Source organism: Mauremys reevesii, linkage group 5, assembly GCF_016161935.1.
Source record: "Mauremys reevesii isolate NIE-2019 linkage group 5, ASM1616193v1, whole genome shotgun sequence".
Lineage (NCBI taxonomy): Eukaryota > Metazoa > Chordata > Testudines > Geoemydidae > Mauremys > Mauremys reevesii.
Window position 1 is genome coordinate 41,124,116 of NC_052627.1, and position 18,876 is coordinate 41,142,991.

The following is an 18,876-nucleotide window of genomic DNA, read 5'->3' on the forward strand; positions in this document are numbered from 1 at the left end:
TAATAAATTATATTAGTGAGGAAGATGCAATATAATTGTTTGATTATCTTAATTTGAGAAGGGTAAAAGAATAAATAGATGTTTAGCATATTTGTTAAATTGAAATCCCAGGACAATTTGGAGAAATTTATCTTCTAAGTCTATCTTATTTGTGATGTTTTAAACTTCATCTTGTAACTGGAGATTTGTTCTAATATTAGCTAATGTAAAATGTATACCTTTGAAAAGATAAATAAAATAGCAAATGCATTAATTTCGTGACTGGGATGCCTCTCTCTAATACACAGACTACTAAATCTCATTCAGAAATAAAGTATCAAAATAGATCTGCATAAACTGCCTTTTTACTTTTTAAAATACTTCTTAAAAGCAGGACACAATTAATTTTTTTGCTCTAGATTTGTTTCACCTGCTTTGAAGTGAGAACAGCCAGTATTTTGATACGGGAATGAAAAGGCTTTACAGTATTATGGTTTCTTTAAATTACTTGATGTCCTCTGGTTGAAATGCTATTTTTGTAGCTCCACATACAATTCTGTGAGCCACAATATCCCACTGCTTCCAATGGAATAACAGCATTGTTGTATTGCCCAGTGTATACTGCTACTTTAGAACTCTAAAGCTGGTTTACACTTAAAACTTAAGTCAACATAGCTATGTCAGTCAGGGGTGTGAAAGATCCATACCCCAACTGACATAACTAGGCCTACCATTACCCCAGTGTAAGAGGAAGCTAGGTTGATTGAAAACTGCTCAGAACTGGTCTACACTGAAAACTTACATAAGCATAGCTATGTTTCTCAGGTGTGTAAAAAATCGACACCCAGAGATATGTAGCTATGCCAACCTAACCCCGGTATAGACAGTGCGAGATCGACAGAAGAATTCTTCTGTCAACTTAGCTACCACCTCTTGGGGAGGTGGAATAACTACAGTGACAGGAGAATCCCTCCAACTGTAGTGAGTGTCTATGCTGAAGTAATACAGGGACACTGCTGCTCCACAGCAGCTATGCCACTGTAGCATTTTAAGTGTAGATGTAGCCTTTCAGTGTAGACTGCATCTACACTGAGGGGTTATGCCAACATAGCTATGCTAGTAAAGTCCTCATAATGTAGACAAACACTAAACTCTGCATTAAATTCAAGTATAAATCAATTAAGTTTAGCATTTAGTCATGATGCAACTGAGGCTATCTCTACACTAAAAACACTACAGCAGCACAGCTGCAGCTGTGCCAGTGTAGTGCTTCAGTGTAGACACTACCTAAGCCAATAGTAGAACCCTCTCACTGCTGTAGGTAATCCACCTCCCGAAAAGCAGTAGCTAGGTTGATGGAAGAATTCTTCTGTTGACCTAGCGCTATCTATACTGGAGGTTAGGGTGACATAGCTACGTCTTTCAGTGGTGTGGATTTTCTACAGTGCTGAGAGACATAGCTATGCCAGTGTAAGTGGATAGTGTAGACCAGCCCTGATTCAGAGGTGCCATTAAAGTGCAGACAACATTGAGCAAATTAGGCTCCATTTGATGAGTCAACCTGCCATCAAAGAAGATGTTTCCACCAGACACCAATGAAAAAATGTCATATCATTGTGTGTATGTTTTTTTAAAAAACCTAGCCAGCTTACCTATATTCAACTTCCCCTTAGCAAACACTTTATACAATTTTTTTCCCTGTATATGCCTCAAAGCTAGTTATCTTGGTATCTACTCCTTCAACTGTTAAAGATAACATTCACTCCAGCTGATGTGATAGAAGGAATAACTAATTTAAGATGTCAAGTATCAGAGGAGTAGCCGTGTTAGTCTGGATCTGTAAAAGCAACAAAGGGTCCTGTGGCACCTTATAGACTAACAGACGTATTGGAGCATGAGCTTTCGTGGGTGAATACCCACTTCGTCGGATGCATATATTCACTCACAAAAGCTCATGCTCCAATACGTCTGTTAGTCTATAAGGTGCCACAGGACTCTTTGCTAATTTAAGATGGGAAAAATATTTAGAAACAGCTATGTACATATCAGATTTTCTTCTACATCAGGGGTCGGCAACCTTTCAGAAGTGCTGGGCCGAGTCTTCATTTATTCACTCTAATTTAAGGTTTTGTGTGCCGGTGATACATTTTAACCTTTTTAGAAGGTCTCTTTCTACAAGTCTATAATATACAACTAAACTATTGTTGTATGTAAAGTAAATAAGGTTTTTAAAATTTTTAAGAAGCTTCATTTAAAATTAAATTAAAATGCAGAGCCCCCCCGGACCGGTGGCCAGGACCTGGGCAGTGTGAGTGCCACTGAAAATCAGCTCGCGTGCCGCCTTCAGCACTTGTGCCATAGGTTGCCTACCCCTGTTCTACATAATTACATCCTACCATCCTCCGCACCTGCAGGAACAGTAAATATTACAAGGGAACCTCACCTCAAGTAATGATTTATAAAAAAAGGAAAGGTGTATTTTGATAAGTATGTTCTAAAACAAATTAGATTTTTAAATTTAGAGGAATCATTTCCACTGAAGACTCAGCAAAAGCAGAACCAGTTATAAGGTGAAATCCCAGTCCTACTGACATTTATAGGAGTTTTGCTACTGACTTCAATAAGGCCAGCATTTCACCCATAGAGTATTTCAAGAGTAACAGAAGATTCTGCTTTTGCCAAGTGCCTGAGAAAAAGAGAGAGGACCAGAACACAAACAAACCTTGTTTTCGTTTTCCTTTGACAAACTGGGCCTCCTTTTGGAAGGGAGTCTAGCCTCACCACAGTCATACTTCAAATTCATGCTTTTACAGACTAGGATTGCATCCTGTGATCTAATCCAGGTTGATGGACGGTTACAACCCTGCCAAATCCCAGGAGGCCAACCCAAGCGGATCATATGGTAGGATTGTGACCTATAATGTTCTAATGCAACTTGGTCAGTACCGAGGACACCAAAGTGACCTACAGAACACCAACGTATCACAATTCAGTATGAACACCACATTCAAGATTCTGAACTATATTTTTTATTATATTTGCTACACTTATTAAAAAAAGTGAAGCCCAAGAGTAAACCCAGAAGTTCCACATCAGCCTGCTGATAATTGTATGCCATATGTCTGAGTTTTATTTTAGTATAAAATTATAATCTTCCACTACATTAAAAGTGTTTAAATTCCAGCTGTTCTTTAACAGCACATGAAAAGTTTACAAAACAATATTTTTTTCAGTAAGATACAAACTGCAGTTCTGTCTTATAACAATTTAGATATTTATAAAACCTGTATTTCCTTGTGTTTCTGAACCAGTATTAAAACAAACTGAAAGAGGCTTTTAGCATTAAAGAAGTCCTTTAAAACTGAACTTGTCAAATTAAAAAAAATATATTAATTCAGTAAGCAACAACCAGCTAACAGTGTTCTGGATCAAAAAACAAATGTTACAATTTTCTTCATTGTTTAGTTTTAAAGTCATACATTTTTGTTAGATTCTAGGTCTTAAAACATCACTCACCTGTACCAAGACATTATCTATTGCTGTCTGCACCTCTAAGATAAGACTGTAGCTGGCATCATCCTTATTTAATGTAAACTTGTCATTCACACTAAATGCAGGTACTGCTGAAAGAGCAGTACTGGACCGAGAAGACTGCTGGTATTTTTCACGTTCTTGCAATACCTTTATCTGTAAATGTTCCAACTCATTCCTAAGAAAGAAAAACTGTCAGATGTAAAAATAAAATCCTGAAGGTAACTTTTTCACAGAGCTGCCCTAGAAACTCAATCCACTGTTTCTGTAAAGTGACTCTTCCTTATTTTTTTCCAGATAGGACAAAAAGGAATAAAGTCATCAACCACCCTTCCACAGATGATATATGGCAAAGCATTTTTTTTTCCAAACATCATCTAAATTACAAAAATAAGGAAATGTATATGTTACAACAATATATTTTTATTTTTAAGAGTAGAGAGATTTCAAGAGGTTATAGGAAGGAGGACAAAATTTCCTCCAACAATAAACTCCTGATGTGAGATCTCAATGACCACTACATATTAATATTCAGTATCCTCCTTTGATAACACGTGAAATATTGTTACTGCTTTTGGATCTATGCAGCTACTCAAAGTTTGGGGCCTTAGGGATGTCCCACTTGGGAGTAGAACTTGACAGTGGAGTCTGGTGATTTCTTGTTTATTTACAAGGAATGTACAAAATCCTGCTTCTCTGAATGCAGGAGGGACCAAAATCAAAAGAAGCCGTTTTGTAGCTTACAAGCCCAAGCTTTGTTCAGCCAGCACCCTTGACCCAAACCTCTCTCTAGGTTTCTTCAGTGTTGCACTGCGTTTACAGGCTACTGTTCGGCTTTCTTAATCTGGCCTTTCTTACTCTTACCTTCTTACACACATGCACGCACACACGCACACCCCTTATCCAAGTAAGGACTCAGCAAAGGCTCCCTGCCCAGTCAGTCCAAAACTTCTGGGTAGTTTCATACCCCCTTTTGTTTTAGGTGTGTGGCTGTGATTAACTTACCCTGATAGTTAAGTTAATTGAAGGGTATGTTGTGACAGACAATATCCCTATGTTCTTCCTTTTTACAAAACTATGATAAATGTTGTACAAAGTATGCCTTGTGAGGTATCATTTGAGAACTCATAATCTGCTGTCCTGGTAAAATATGTATGGCAACATTGTAAGTAAAGTTACAAGATTCTACTGTATAACATTGCTGTGACATGTTCCAAAGTTAGATAAACAGGCCCAAACCATTTTTTCAGAATATGCAAAAAAGACAAACTGACGCTGCAGCCAGGTACTGTAGTAGGGCAATGTGAAAGCAAATCAAAGAAGAGTGAAACTGACTATACAATGTGCTATGCACTGTTGTTGTGGGAAGAGAACTCCCTCTTCTGGACTTCAAACAACCCCCCCAACCTCATCATCAGATGCAAGCTCCCCACAGATCAGAACACACCAGCTCAAAGTGGCACCAGACCCTGCCAGAAAAACCGATGCAAAACCTGCAGCCATATCTCCACTGCTAAAATGATCAACACTCTCCCATCAACACACCTTTCAAGATCCCTGGGTCCTACACATGCACATAACAACATGTGGTGTACCTCAGCCAGTGCACTAAATGCCCCACAACAAGTATGTGGATGAAACCAATCATTATTCTCTTGAATGAGCTCACACACAAGAAAACAATAAAAGACAAAACACAAGGCGATCACTCCTATCTGACCTATCAGCCCTCATCCTCAAAGGAAACTTGCACAACACTTTCAAAAGATGAGCCTGGGCACTTAAATTCATAACTTTGCTAGACACTAAGAATCATGGCTTTAAGAAAAACACTGGATTTTTGGTTTATTACAACAATCTGTAACCCACTAACCCTCCTTTTTGTCCTATAACTCCAGAGCAACAGGCCACTTCACCTTGAACGGTCCCTTAGAATATGTGCTAAACTATCTATTCCATCTTGTATTTAGCTTGACACTCTCAGTACCTATCCCAGACCTGAAGAAGACCTCTCTGTAGCTCTAATGCAGTGGTTCTCAAACTTTTGTACTGGTGATCCCTTTCACATAGCAAGCCTCTGAGTGCGACCCCCCCCAATTAATTAAAAATACTTTTTAATACATTTAACACCATTATAAATGTTGGAGGCAAAGCACGGTTTGGGGTAGAAGCTGACAGCTCACAACCCCCACCATGTAATAACCTCACGACCTCCTGAGGTGTCCCGACCCCCAGTTTGAGAACCCCTGCTCTAAAGCTTGTCTCTCTCAGCAACAGAAGTCAGTCCAATAAAAGATATTACCTTACCCACTGTCTCTCTCTATAGCCTCATTTGGAGTACTGTGTCCAGTTTTGGGCCCCACACTACAAGAAGGATGTGGATAAATTGGAGAGAGTCCAGCGGAGGGCAACAAAAATGATTAGGGGGCTGGAGCACATGACTTATGAGGAGAGGCTGAGGGAACTGGGATTGTTTAGTCTGCAGAAGAGAAGAATGAGGGGGGATTTGATAGCTGCTTTCAACTACCTGAAAGGGGGTTCCAAAGAGGATGGATCTAGACTGTTCTCAGTGGTAGAAGATGACAGAACAAGGAGCAATGGTCTCAAGTTGCAGAGGGGGAAGTTTAGGTTGGACATTAGGAAGAACTTTTTCACTAGTAGGGTGGTGAAGAACTGGAATGGCTTACCTAGGGAGGTGGTGGAATCTCCTTCCTTAGAGGTTTTTAAGGTCAGGCTTGACAAAGCCCTGGCTGGGATGATTTAGTTGGGTTTGGTCCTGCTTTGAGCAGGGGGTTGGACTAGATGACCTCCTGAGGTCCCTTCCAACCCTGAGATTCTATGATTCTATGTTATGCCAGATGCAAAAAATAAACACACTGTAAATTCCATACATATTTTCCTCTTTACAAATTTCTAGCCATTTTGGTAGTTCCAGGGGTAACCCAAAAGTATGCATCACAAGCTGATAGCATTACTTTCATTTCCAGTGGATTATTCCCCCAGATCACCACAGTTTTAAACATAGATCACATTTTATACTTAGCCTTCTTTACAATTTTCCTTTATTTAAGCTACCTTAAGGATGAAATCTTGTTCTGCATCTCTTGGCTTATCTTTAGTTCTTCACCAGATCCGCCTTCCCTATGGATAGGCTCTGTAGTCAGTCCTGTCACCCATCCTGAAAGAAACATACAAAGAACTATGGAATATTCCTTATAAAGTACAAACAAGAAAGCATTTGAAAAGTCCTAACTGAGCCACACTGCCTTAACACTGTAGAACATAAGAGGCAGAGTTGTCCAGAAGACAGGCAGTCAAGGTGTGGGCTCTATTCCCAGTTTTGATACTGATTCAGAACAATGGGGTTGGGCATGGATTTTCAGAGTTGAGCAATTTTGAGATCTGATGAAAAGTGCTAATAATGTGCTAATTAATTGTTGTATTACTTAATGTTGATCCTCTAACAGAGGTTCCTATGACACCATGGATAGTTTGTTTTTAAGGATAAAAATGCAGTAAAATGTTGTATAATGGACCAAGTTTGTGGCTCAGCATAGGTACATATACAGCTGTTTCTATATCTCTTTTAAATCAGTAGTGTTTTGCTTCATTTCACCACGGCACTTGATTTGGTTTTGTCTTGACACCCCAACTATGTTTATGTGGATTTGAATGGTTTCTAGACCTTTCCAATGATTTCAGCCCCTTTAAAGGGGGAATAGTGACACAGTATTGTTACAAAATGTACCATGAAAACTAATGTACACGTCCAGTACAGCAGACGCTTGTTTGCAGCAACACCTTGTAATTGCAAATGCTGCTTCTGAGCAAAATTTCCCTGGGAACACTTTCCCTACTGTGAATTGTCGATACTCCCCATACCAATAACAGCTACTTAGGGCTTGTCTACACTTACCGGAGGATCGACGCTGAGGCGATCAATGCACTGGCGGTCGATTTAGTGGGTCTAGTGAAGACCCTCTAAATCGACTGCTGATCACTCTCCCGTCGACTCCTGTACTCTACCTGATCGAGAAGAGAAGGGGAGTCGACAGGAGAGCGTCTCCAGTCAACATTGTGTAGCGTGGACCCCCCCCAGTAAGTAGATCTAAGCTTCGTCAATTTGAGTTACGCTATTCACGTAAATCAAATTGCGTAGCTTAGATCAACTTTTCTCTTTAGCGTAGACAAGGCCTTAGGAGCAACATAGCAAAAGGTTGTTACTAATGAGCATCTCAAACCTCTCAGCCATTTTTCAAACAACAAAAAGCCTTAATCAAGGACTATGCATAAAAAAGGCAGAAAATACATAAAATAAAAGAACGCTACAGTGCCAAATTCAAATCTATCACTTGCAGCTCTAAACATTATTTTTTGTGATCCACCAAACCTAATGTACTTTGCACTCCTACTGCAGTTTACCTTAGGAAGCCCACAGCTAGATATTTTCCTTCCTTTCAGAGCTTGCCCAGAAAATCCTCTTATAGCTTCTGTGATCTTTACAGTAACATTATCACAGACAGTGAGAAACCGCAGGGAGCTCCTCAGCTGGTATAAATTGTAATAACTCATAACTACTAAGGCAATGAAACTAACAATTTACACCAGAAGAGGATCTGCCCCACAGCCTGTTAGCCTTCTGCGGACTGCACTGTACACACAAAGTAAACATTTGCAATTGATTCAGTCTAAAACCTACTATAAAGGTTAACACAATTAAAACTTGGATTTCAGCAAATCAGGTTTGAAACCCAACAATAATTTAAAAAAAGTGAGCTTTTACTGTTTTAAACTATCGAGCAAAACACATACAACACTCTTCTTACTAGATGTCCCTCACGGACAGACCAGTGCTACTGAGGGTCTACTGAAGACTTCAAGTCTACATAAGCCTCCTTACGAAGGGTAATCTTGTTTTCTAATTTCTCAAAAGTGGCTGCTTTAACAGCTCCAAAAGTTCAGCACTACTGAAAAGTCAAAAGAAGCAAAACAAAGCAGTTAAGACACCTAGCAAGATTCATATTCATGACTAAGAGGGACACAGAAAAGACAATGAACCAAAAAAAGATATTCACAATTACAAAATTATGAAACTGTAAACAATCCCATCATGTATAAAATCTAAACATTTCTCATGTACTCATCACTGTTATACAGCTACCTATACCTGACAATAACTAACTGCTGTAGTATACTGTAGTGAGATATAAAGTGCAAAATCACAGGGTTTTAATGCAATTTAAAATATATACAAAATGTTTCCCACACTTAGAAGTATTTTAAAAGCAGAGAATTTTGTGCCAGAATACTATTCTTTTGTAACCAGAACAGATTACACTGTATTAATAAAATTCCAGCTCCATTAACAGCACAGTTTGCTTAACCATTATAATACCAATAGCCAAAATTCTTTTAAGTATTTAATAGACACCTTACCTGAATATGTGGATGCTAAGATTTCATCATACCCATCCTTTCCTACACAGCCACCCTGGATAGATGTGATGCTCTCTGACAAGGCCTAAAAAATAAAAACAGACGAGCACTCAGGAGATATATTACTTTATTCATTTTATATGAGCGCTGTTTAAAGAAGAAAAAAACAAAAAACAAAAACCAATTCCCCTTCTTTAACTGTAGTGCAGAAAATCTATTCAGATGCACAACACCTCAAAAGCATAAGAAATACTTAACTACCTGTTATTGTGTTTCAGCACATATATTTTTGGTTCTACTGTATATGTACCTTGAAAGACATATTAGGAACTGGTTTATAAAGTAAAACCTTGATGCACAGTCTAATATTCAAACAGTAATTACCAGAATGCGCTGGAAGGAAAGAAGACTGACTATGAATTAAATCCACTATTTTAAACAATTAGTAATAAATACAGCCATACCAGAAATATAGACTTTAAAGAGTCACTTGTTTATTTAAGAGGGAAAAAAAATCAATATATTTTAAAGTTTTGGGGGTGGTTTTTGTTTGGTTGGCTGTTGTTTTGTTTAGATTGTTTTACTAACGTCTTAAATTATAAAAAAAAGAGAGAACTTTCAAAATGTATTTTTACCATTTGTGCTGTTTAATTTTAGTATTTCATTCAAATTGACTGGCCTGTGTCACTTTCTGGTTCTCACATATTAGCATATTCCTTTTGTGTTGGGGTTTCTACCATTACATGGAAGCGTAAATTTTTAAAATACAAATCACATTTTTTAATTCATAACAGTTTTGGTAAGCCCTTGTCCATTTTTGTAATTGCTACTATGCAGTGTGCCTAAAAATTAAATGAAGTACAGCACTCAACAAACCACCTTTTAAACACTCTTTGACAGCATATAAGAATATAGCTATACCATGCAGACAGAATGGCTGCAGACCATTTAAATAAATAAATTTATATAAAATGTTGAATAATGACCAAAGGGCAAGAAAGACAGTGCAAATACATATCTATGGCATACCACTGTGTGTAACAATATAGTTAGAGACCTACCAAATCCACAGTCCATTTTGGTCAATTTCATGGCCACAGGGTTTTAAAATTAGTCAATGGCACGTTTTCAGATGTTTACATCTGAAATTTCAGGGTGGTGTAACGGTAAGAGGCCTGACGCAAAAGGCGGTCAGGGTGGGAAAAGTTACAAAGCTATTGTAGGGGGGCTGTGGGATTGCTGTCCTTACTTCTGCCCTGCTGTTGGAAGGGATGCAGCCTTTGGAGCTGGGCAGCCAGCTCTAAATCCAGCGCTACCATCAGCAGCAGCAGCACAGAAGTGAGGGTCGCAAGGTATGAAGGGGTGGGTTACCATATTTCAGTTTTCCCAGCAGTCTCCCACCCAAGTGGAGCCGTGGAGCTTCCTGCAGCCCGGGGCTGACGGCTGGAGCCACAGAGCTTCCTTCAGCTGGGGCAGATCCCGGAGGTATGTCTAACCCACCCCAGGAGTGGCCCCTTCAGTGGAAGAGGAAATCTCGTCCCTCCCCATCCCCGGCTGGGACTAGCAACTAGAGGCCTGCGGAGGGTAGGAGCCCCCGCCTGGGCGCCAGATTTCACAGGGAGATCAAATTTCACAGTCTGTGATGTGTTTTTGGTAGGCTGTAAATTTGCTAGGGCCCTAAATATACTTACAAATAAAAATTAAGAAATTAAACAATTGTAATTCATTTCTTTTCTAATTTAAAGCAAATAAGTTTAAAATATGCCCTGTGAAGAAGGAATTTCTTGTGATAAGCTTACGTGATCATATCGAAGGATAGGCTCATTTGTGCTCTCGAAGTTATAGATTTCTAACATACCATCATCTCGTCCAACAAGTAATTCTTTAACTCCATCACCCAGAATATCAAAGTTATCAATACATAAGATACCTATAAATAAATTTAAAAAACCTCTTATGAACAACAAACTGACTGCACATTTCATCTTTTGTCTCTCAATGAATGATCTGCAAAGTAGCCCATGAAAAAGTTATTACAGTGCATTAGCAGTCTTAAAAAAACAAATTGACAGAGCATTCTTGGTAAGTTTGTATGGTTTTATTAATGCCAGTTCTGTCTTCTGAGTAAAATGAGTGACTTCATCACTTTCTTATGAGAAACAATGTACTGGACTAAGTAGGTAAAAAACAGAACTATATTCCAATGCAAAGCACAGAAATAAAGAGACTTAACAGAAATCAACTGTAAAGAACCCAAAACCAAATCTAAGATTCAGGCCCCTTTAAAGCATCTCACAGTCACCCAAAATCAAAATCACTACTCATATTTGAAAAATGACATCATACTAAGAAGTTTACTAAAAATATTTTTGAGCGACAAAAGAATGAACACAGCAGCATGCTCTACAGGCATATGAGATAACTGGGTTCTATTCATGGTCCTTCCCTTTTCAGAGGAACAACACCTGAGATTGCTGCAGAGGCAGCATACTAAACATAAAAGGGAATCAATGTCCTGGAAATCAAAGCAATAATTTTTGGCCAATTAAAGAATAGCAGCGCGTCAAAAAGAGCCTTGGCCAATCCTCAGTCTGAAAGCAGGTACAAAGTGACAAAAAACAGTATTACATAGGGACAGTGATAACCTGTGCTGCAGGAAGAATTCAAAATGCCACAGGTTTGGAAAAATATGATTTTCATGTTTGGGTTTATAAGTACAACCACCACTACAGCAGTCAAATTTTATATATAAAATAAGAGTTTATTTTTTACAAGGTCACCTTAAAATAGTAAACAAAAGCATACTAAATAAGAACCGGAAATAACCTGCATGAAGAATAAGAAAAAAACGTCCTCAGTTAGTTCAAAACATTAAACTTCTTCAGCAAGAGGTCAGGAGCAAGGAAACGGAGTACTCAAGTTACTGTAATATACAGGCAAAACTGTGATGTATCTTCAAATTGTTTACCACAACACAAAAAATGCCCATAAGTATAATGAAATTTACTAGTAACTTTATTTCATATGGCCTGGTGTATAATTGAATGTCAATGATCTGGAAATATTACTAAGATACATACCTCCTCTCTTCTTCTCATTTCTGACTTCCCACTTATGTACCGGAGATGCACTTGAAACCTGAATGAGACCAACTTTCCCATCAGATGTTCCAAACAGAAGTTCTTCTCCAGAATCACCTAAGCATATAGGTACTATATTGGTTCTATTTTTTACATCTATTTATTATGTTTTAAACTATTCAAATATTTTAAGGACTTAAGTCTTTTCTTTAACATTTTCCTTCAGAATGTAATGTGTGAATCACAAAATATTCAAATTCATGTTCTGCAACAGAGTTACCAGACTTTTTCAAAACACAGTGGTAGAAAAAAGGCTAGAACTTCAGGAGATGGACACTCAAACATCTTAAGAACTATGGGTATTTTAAAGTGCATCTCTCACTCAACTCAATAGCTATTAATGTAAAAGGAGCAGGACATCAATGATATAAATACTGAATACATTAAAGTAAGGATATTTTTCCCAGCTTCTGAAAAGACTAGCAAGAGAAGTACTTCCCTCCCATTCCTCTTCCCCGACCCCCATTAGATGGTTTGTGGAGAGGTCTTCAAAAAGACAAAACTAAACAAAACTACCTCACTCATTCACCTCCCTGGATAAGGGCTACAGAAAACAGCTTCTGCTAAGTGGGATTTAAAAGGGAAACTTATCCTTCCTCCCAAACCAGCTGCTGCCATCACAGTGCTACTTTCAAATGGCCTGACTGAAAGAAAATGGATTCGGAGCCGGATTAGAGCCATTCATTAAATTTTTTGACCTACGGTGCTAAATTCAGGTGACAGAAGATAGCAAAAAGGCTGGCTAAACAATTTTAAACTTTAAGGTTGTGTCTACCCTACAGAGACTATGTCAGCATAGGTATGCTGGGATAACCCCATAGTGTAGACACAGCCTACACCGCCAAAAGGGGTTTTTCATTGGTGTAGAACACCACCTCCCTGAACGACGTTAGCTACACTGACATAAGCACTCTTCTGTTGACATAACTGCATCTACCCTTGGGGTTAGGATGGCATAACTATGTTGGTCAGGGGTGTGATTTTTAAGTTTAGGCCAAACCTAAATTAGATCTCTCCTCCATACGCCCAGATCATGACAGCTCTGCTCAACCTTCTCATTCACCAAATCACAGCTACTGAAGATAAGTTTAAAGAAATCCACGGCACAGTGAAAGATCAACGTCCACGAAAAGAATTCCCACACCACAAAAAGAGAGGCAAAGGCCCTGTTTTTCATTTACAGTAATGTTACTTTTCATATCAGTGGTAGTTTAAATGGACCTTAAAGGGAAAGTAAATGTAATTTGCACTCCCTTTGTGGCCCCTTTACACTGCCAGAGTGGTGTAAAGAGTCTTAGAATAAACGAGGATCAGGGCCAGAGGCAGAAAAAGGTATTTGGGAGAAACTATCAAGTCCTTCCCCTTCTGAACAACCCCATGCCCAAATCTCTGCAGGCCTCTCGCACCATGTCTGGATGGGAGGCTATGATATTCCCCGAGGTTCAACTTCATGCCTTTTAGCGCTTGTGTATGCTTAAAATACTGCAGCAGCACAGCTGCACCACTGTAGCACTTCAGTGTAGACACTACCTATGTTGACAGGAGGGCTTCTCCCATGAGGAGATGAATTCCCTATGCCTAAGAGACAGTAGCTAGGTTGACAGAATAATTCTTCTATCAACCTAGTGCTAGTTTACACCAGGGGTTAGGTCAGTATAGACATCTCTCATACCTGCGAAAGATGTAGCTAAACTGAGCTAAACTGTTGTAGGCCGGGTTTTAGCCTCTTACTCCTGCCTGAAGGGGGCAAAGGCTGCATTTAATAACACTAGCGCTAGTTATGTTTCTGTATGAAAAAATGGAGCTTTGGACATATGAAACTTTGAACAGAAGACTAACAGGAATCTTGCTTTGTCTCTTAACCAGAGAAATTCTGTAATTGGCAATGAGCTAATTAGAACTGTTCTGACATAAGTTTATCAGTCACAATTCTATCAAAGCTACCAAATGTTATATGTAAACTATTATAAGAAAAAACTGCATGGTCAGAGCTGTGACCCTTTCTGCATTTTTAACACCAGCTTCTAGACAGTGTTAACCAAGGTTCTACAATATTTGTAAATAAGACATCCAGATTTTGCTACTTTTATTTAAAATACATTTCAGTGAAATACTGTTATATTTAAGATCTAGTTACCACCATTTCCATTGTTTAAAGCAAGAACAGTAGGCGGTCCAGAAACTTCCACTTCGTATAGCAAATCAGACCCCTACAGATGAAGAAGAAAGAAAAGAGTTTTTAAAATGATCCAAAAACCCCATTTAAAAAAATCACTTAAAATTGCATAAGTGTGTGTATTCTGTGTTACACATATGGATAAACTTTAGTTACCCACACGCTATGTTTGTGTTGGTAATCTTTCAAAACTACAGAACAGTGAAGTGTATAAATGGAGTACAAGACTGGCTTTTTATTAAAAGATGTTAAATAAGATGTTTAAAACGTATTTCTAGTGTTTTTAAACTCAGTTTTTGTGGCAACATAACCTGAAAATTCATGTACCAACACAGCTGCCAACTTTTACGTGGTAAATAAGCACCCCGACTTTCACAATAAGCCAAAAATCAAGCTAATCCCATTTCAAAACAAGGCCAAAACAAGCTAATCCCTAAGAATCCCAACACTCTATGTGACTAGATCCCCCCAGTGTGCAGCCTGGGATTGTGGTGGGCCCGCTGTGCACCCCTGACTCTCTCCCCGCCTTTCCTCCTGCTTGCTGGAGCCAATCAGAAAAAAAGAAGCAACAAGCTACAAGCCAAAAGCTAGCCAACAAGCAACTCACAAACCAATTAAGCCAAAAACAAGCCCAATTTCTGTTTTTTTCCACTGGTTGGCATGTCTGGTATACATGTAATGATCTTTCACATAATTATTTTTATGATTTATAGAGTTAATAAAACTTGATCTGATCAAGTGATTTATTCAAATTGAAAATGTATATATTATGAGAGACAGATTTAAGCTCCCATCCTACAAACACGTGTGTTTAAATTTTACTCATATGAGTAGTGCCATTGAAATCAATGGGATTACTCACTTAAATTATAAGGAACTGTAGCTTAAGTTAACAATACATGTGAGTAAAATGCAGGATCGAGGTCTAAGCAAGTGCACACTCACACACACCTTTAAGCAGAATTTCACTAATTCTTACCTCACTAGCCTACAAACGTTAATTCTTAAAAAAACAGCACTCATCTCACTTCTCAGCAGATTTAAGAGCAGTAACTACTACATTATAAAATATGCTATAGACAATTATAGCCAATACACAAAGCATACTTCATGATGTGTTAGATTTGATATTTTAAAATTGTGTTTGTTTGCTTACTTAACATTTCATAAAATTCACTAATTCACAGTAACAATAAGGAGTCCAGTGGCAACTTAAAGACTAACAGATTTATTTGAGCATAAGCTTTCGTGGGTAAAAAAAACCCACTTCTTCAGATGCACGGAGTGGATCTTTTAGTCATTAGTGTGAATTAGTGAGGTTCTATGGTACCAGTAAAGGAAGTGACAACAAAGCAAAGATTTTTAACCTGTAAAACTCTAAGGACTCTATCCTGGCATGCCAATATTGGTCTAATGCAAGACAGTTTCTCTACTGGAAGACAGAGGACATCATTGATTTTATCTCCTGACAGGTAGTAGTGCTGGTCCTTGCAGTCACAGTAATGGTTATAGATATAGCTTGCACAAAGAAAGAGATCTGCTCCCGATATATGCCTGAGAAAAAGAAAAGTATTTAATTTTGTCAGCATTTAAAGTTATTGTGATATTCTCTTAGGCCCCAATATACATGTGGATCAAGTTACATACATGTATAACTGGTTGTTCATTCAGGGCCTTACTGAGCAAAATAAGCAATTAATCTGGTTAAATAAATTAAACTTATTTTCTACAAAATATAAAATCATATAGTTTACATTCCTTTATTTTCTTCCCCTATAGTTTATTTTCATCTCTGCATAAGGGTCTACAGACAACAAATGCTAAAGAGATCTTACTAATACTCTTCGTAATATAAATTTAAAGAGAAACAAAATTATTGAAAAGAAAAGAAATGCCCTCTTGATTAAAGCATATTCAGGCAGAGTTCCCCCTCAGCCTTTTAGAATAGGATGAGAGAACATAAAAAATGATCTCCATGTGTTTCTCCAGAGAAGTAGTTAAGGTGTTTTTTAAAATACATTTTTAGAAGCACAATATAAGCAGAGTGAGTGGGGACATTGTTTTGATTTCGGTTTTTTTGGTAAATAGATTAAATTTTGGTGAAAGGTGAGCAAGAGAAAGGGCTCAGTAAAAAAAAATAAAAATAAAGAATGAATGGGAGTAGAAAATTTAAACATGGAGCAGTAACCCTTTTGGACTTTGGAGGAACACTCCAAAAAACTAAACAAACATTGACGATTAACTGTAAAGCAAAAAATGAACAGAATGGTGAAGGGTGGCTGCACACAACTAAACACTTCAAGGCCTAAGGGGTAAAATTCTAATGTGCCCAAGTTACTTTAGGAGCCTAAATTCTATATTTAAGAGTGACTGAGGCATTAATCCCTTGTCTATAGAGGTTTTAGCCACCAGTGAAGCCATACTGACATAGTTATAATAGTGCAAACTTCTAGCATGGATAGTTTACAACCATGTATTGTATGTACGTTGGGGTATGTACTATTATAACTACATTGATCAAAAAGCTAAAATCCAGAGCGTAAACAAGTCCTATGTAAAGTTACACTCCTCCTCCCTCAATATCTGTTAATTTACTAGTTCACCAAAAGCATTCCACAATGCAGCATTCTGTGACACCCTAAGTATCAGGAGTCTCATCACATATGATGGATTGCGATGTTACATTCTGGATATCTTCAATCACCACAGAAAATTAACATTTTTGGTCAACCAATTAGGTCACTTTTGGAATGATGTTTTGCCTCACCTACTACGTAAGTAGCAATGAAATGATTAAATGTAGTTCAATATGATTTTTCTTAAGCTGAGTCAAAAAGTTCCAAATATTTTGTACTGAATGGAGCTTTGAGAATAAAGATAAGTACATTTTAATATTTATGTTCCTAGTTTACTTATAAGAGCTATTTAAAAAGTTATACTTAATATTAATTCAGAGCCAAATACAAAAAAGAAAAGCATACAGATCTTCTTTTTGGGGGCCGATTTCAAAAATTATGTCTACATTAATAAATGTGTCAATTCAATGGCGAGCTCCGTTTGTTTCACTGCATAATAGGACTGTCTATTATACCAGTGGCACCTTAAAGACTAACAAATTTATTTTAGCATGAGCTTTCGTGAGCTCATGTGCATGAGCTTTCATGAGCTACAGCATAGCATCCGAAGAAGTGAGCTACAGCATAGCATCCGAAGAAGTGAGCTGTAGCTCACGAAAGCTCATGCTAAAATAAATTTGTTAGTCTTTAAGGTGCCACAAGTACTCCTGTTCTTTTTGCGGATACAGACTAACACGGCTGCTACTCTGAAACCTATTATACCAGTATTAAAGTTACTTGTTTCCTCACTTACTGCCACCTTGTGGCTCTCAGAAGGGGCTCAATCCAACTCTCACACATCAGCAGAAAGACTTCTGATTTAACGGGAGTTGAAGCAGAGCCCAACTTCCCAACCTACTCACTCCTTCTGCTGCCACCTCCCTCTTGACAAGAAGTTTACAAAGTTGGCCCCGTTCTGATCTTATGGCTAAATTACATTTAAACACTTTTTGGAGAGAGGGAGGAAGAAGATTTACAGTGAAGGAGGTGGCCAAATTATTAATCTAAACTAGATTCTAGTTCATTTTACAGGATTCTGACTGTAATATTTTTCTTTACTTTATACCTTTTAAAAAGCCCTATCTACATGTATGATGACAGACAGACAAAGAGGTTTAATTATTATTCAAGTGTGTATAGATACAGATATACACACACACTCGAATGAATACTTCAAGGGTGTTTTTGACTGCTTTAAGTCCTGTTTCATCTCCCTGACAGGCCACTCCATGTTAAAGAATGGAGAAAATGTTTTTAAAACATGGTTTTTAATTTTTATTGGAATACTGTCCCTGCAAGTGTTTATTGTGCATATCCTGCTGAACTAGTCACTCTGCCATTTGCCATGTGTAGTAGTCAAGTCAGCCTAGCACCCCAAGTGGAGTGTTCGATTAACATTAAAAAAAAAAAAATCAGCCATAAGACTGTAAAGAGAATGTTTACTACAGCAACAAAAATTGTACTCCATTCCACAGGCCATACCAATGGAAGTGTAGTGAGATTGATCAAGATCCTGAAGGGATCCACAATGGGTATAGGATGAGTTAGGGAGAGTGGGTAGTAAAGAAAGCTGAGTCAAAGAATCAATTCATATCTCCCAGCAGAGCACCTTCAGCCACTGCTGTTGAACTCTGTATTCATGCTGGTATAAGATTCAAACACGGCAATTAAGTTAATATTTACATGAACATGGAATGGAGCGCTAGTTTTCACACACGTTTGGATAGAAGGCTGAACTTCTTGATATTATTTCAGTTTAGACTTCAGCTAGAAAAAGTATGTTGTACATTGGTTTATAATGTCAAGGCTCTCTCATCAACCCAAACAATTAAAAGCTTTTGGTTAGTTGGATAACGTATACAGAAATGGAACTAACTTGCAAATGATGAGCATCCACCCTCTGAAGGCATGTCTATAAGGCGCAGCAACAAAACTACAGGGGTGTGATTTCTGGAGCTCACTGACTGGTCTGTGTGGACATTGCTGGTGCATGCAATAA

General features: G+C 38.0%; 1 protein-coding gene across 3 annotated transcripts in view; it reads right to left on the reverse strand.

Moving 5' to 3' along the window:
* The window catches only part of BBS7 (Bardet-Biedl syndrome 7), a 49,808-nt gene that overhangs the window by 25,266 nt on the left and 5,666 nt on the right, over positions 1-18,876 (reverse strand). For all 3 annotated transcript variants that reach the window (XM_039541679.1, XM_039541680.1, XM_039541681.1), the window contains exons 5-11: positions 15,630-15,816; positions 14,224-14,296; positions 12,027-12,143; positions 10,746-10,876; positions 8,947-9,031; positions 6,586-6,688; positions 3,496-3,688 (exon numbers count right to left, since the gene is read on the reverse strand). In XM_039541679.1, coding sequence (XP_039397613.1) covers positions 3,496-3,688; positions 6,586-6,688; positions 8,947-9,031; positions 10,746-10,876; positions 12,027-12,143; positions 14,224-14,296; positions 15,630-15,816 — 889 coding nt within the window. The remainder of the gene's footprint in view (positions 1-3,495; positions 3,689-6,585; positions 6,689-8,946; positions 9,032-10,745; positions 10,877-12,026; positions 12,144-14,223; positions 14,297-15,629; positions 15,817-18,876) is intronic.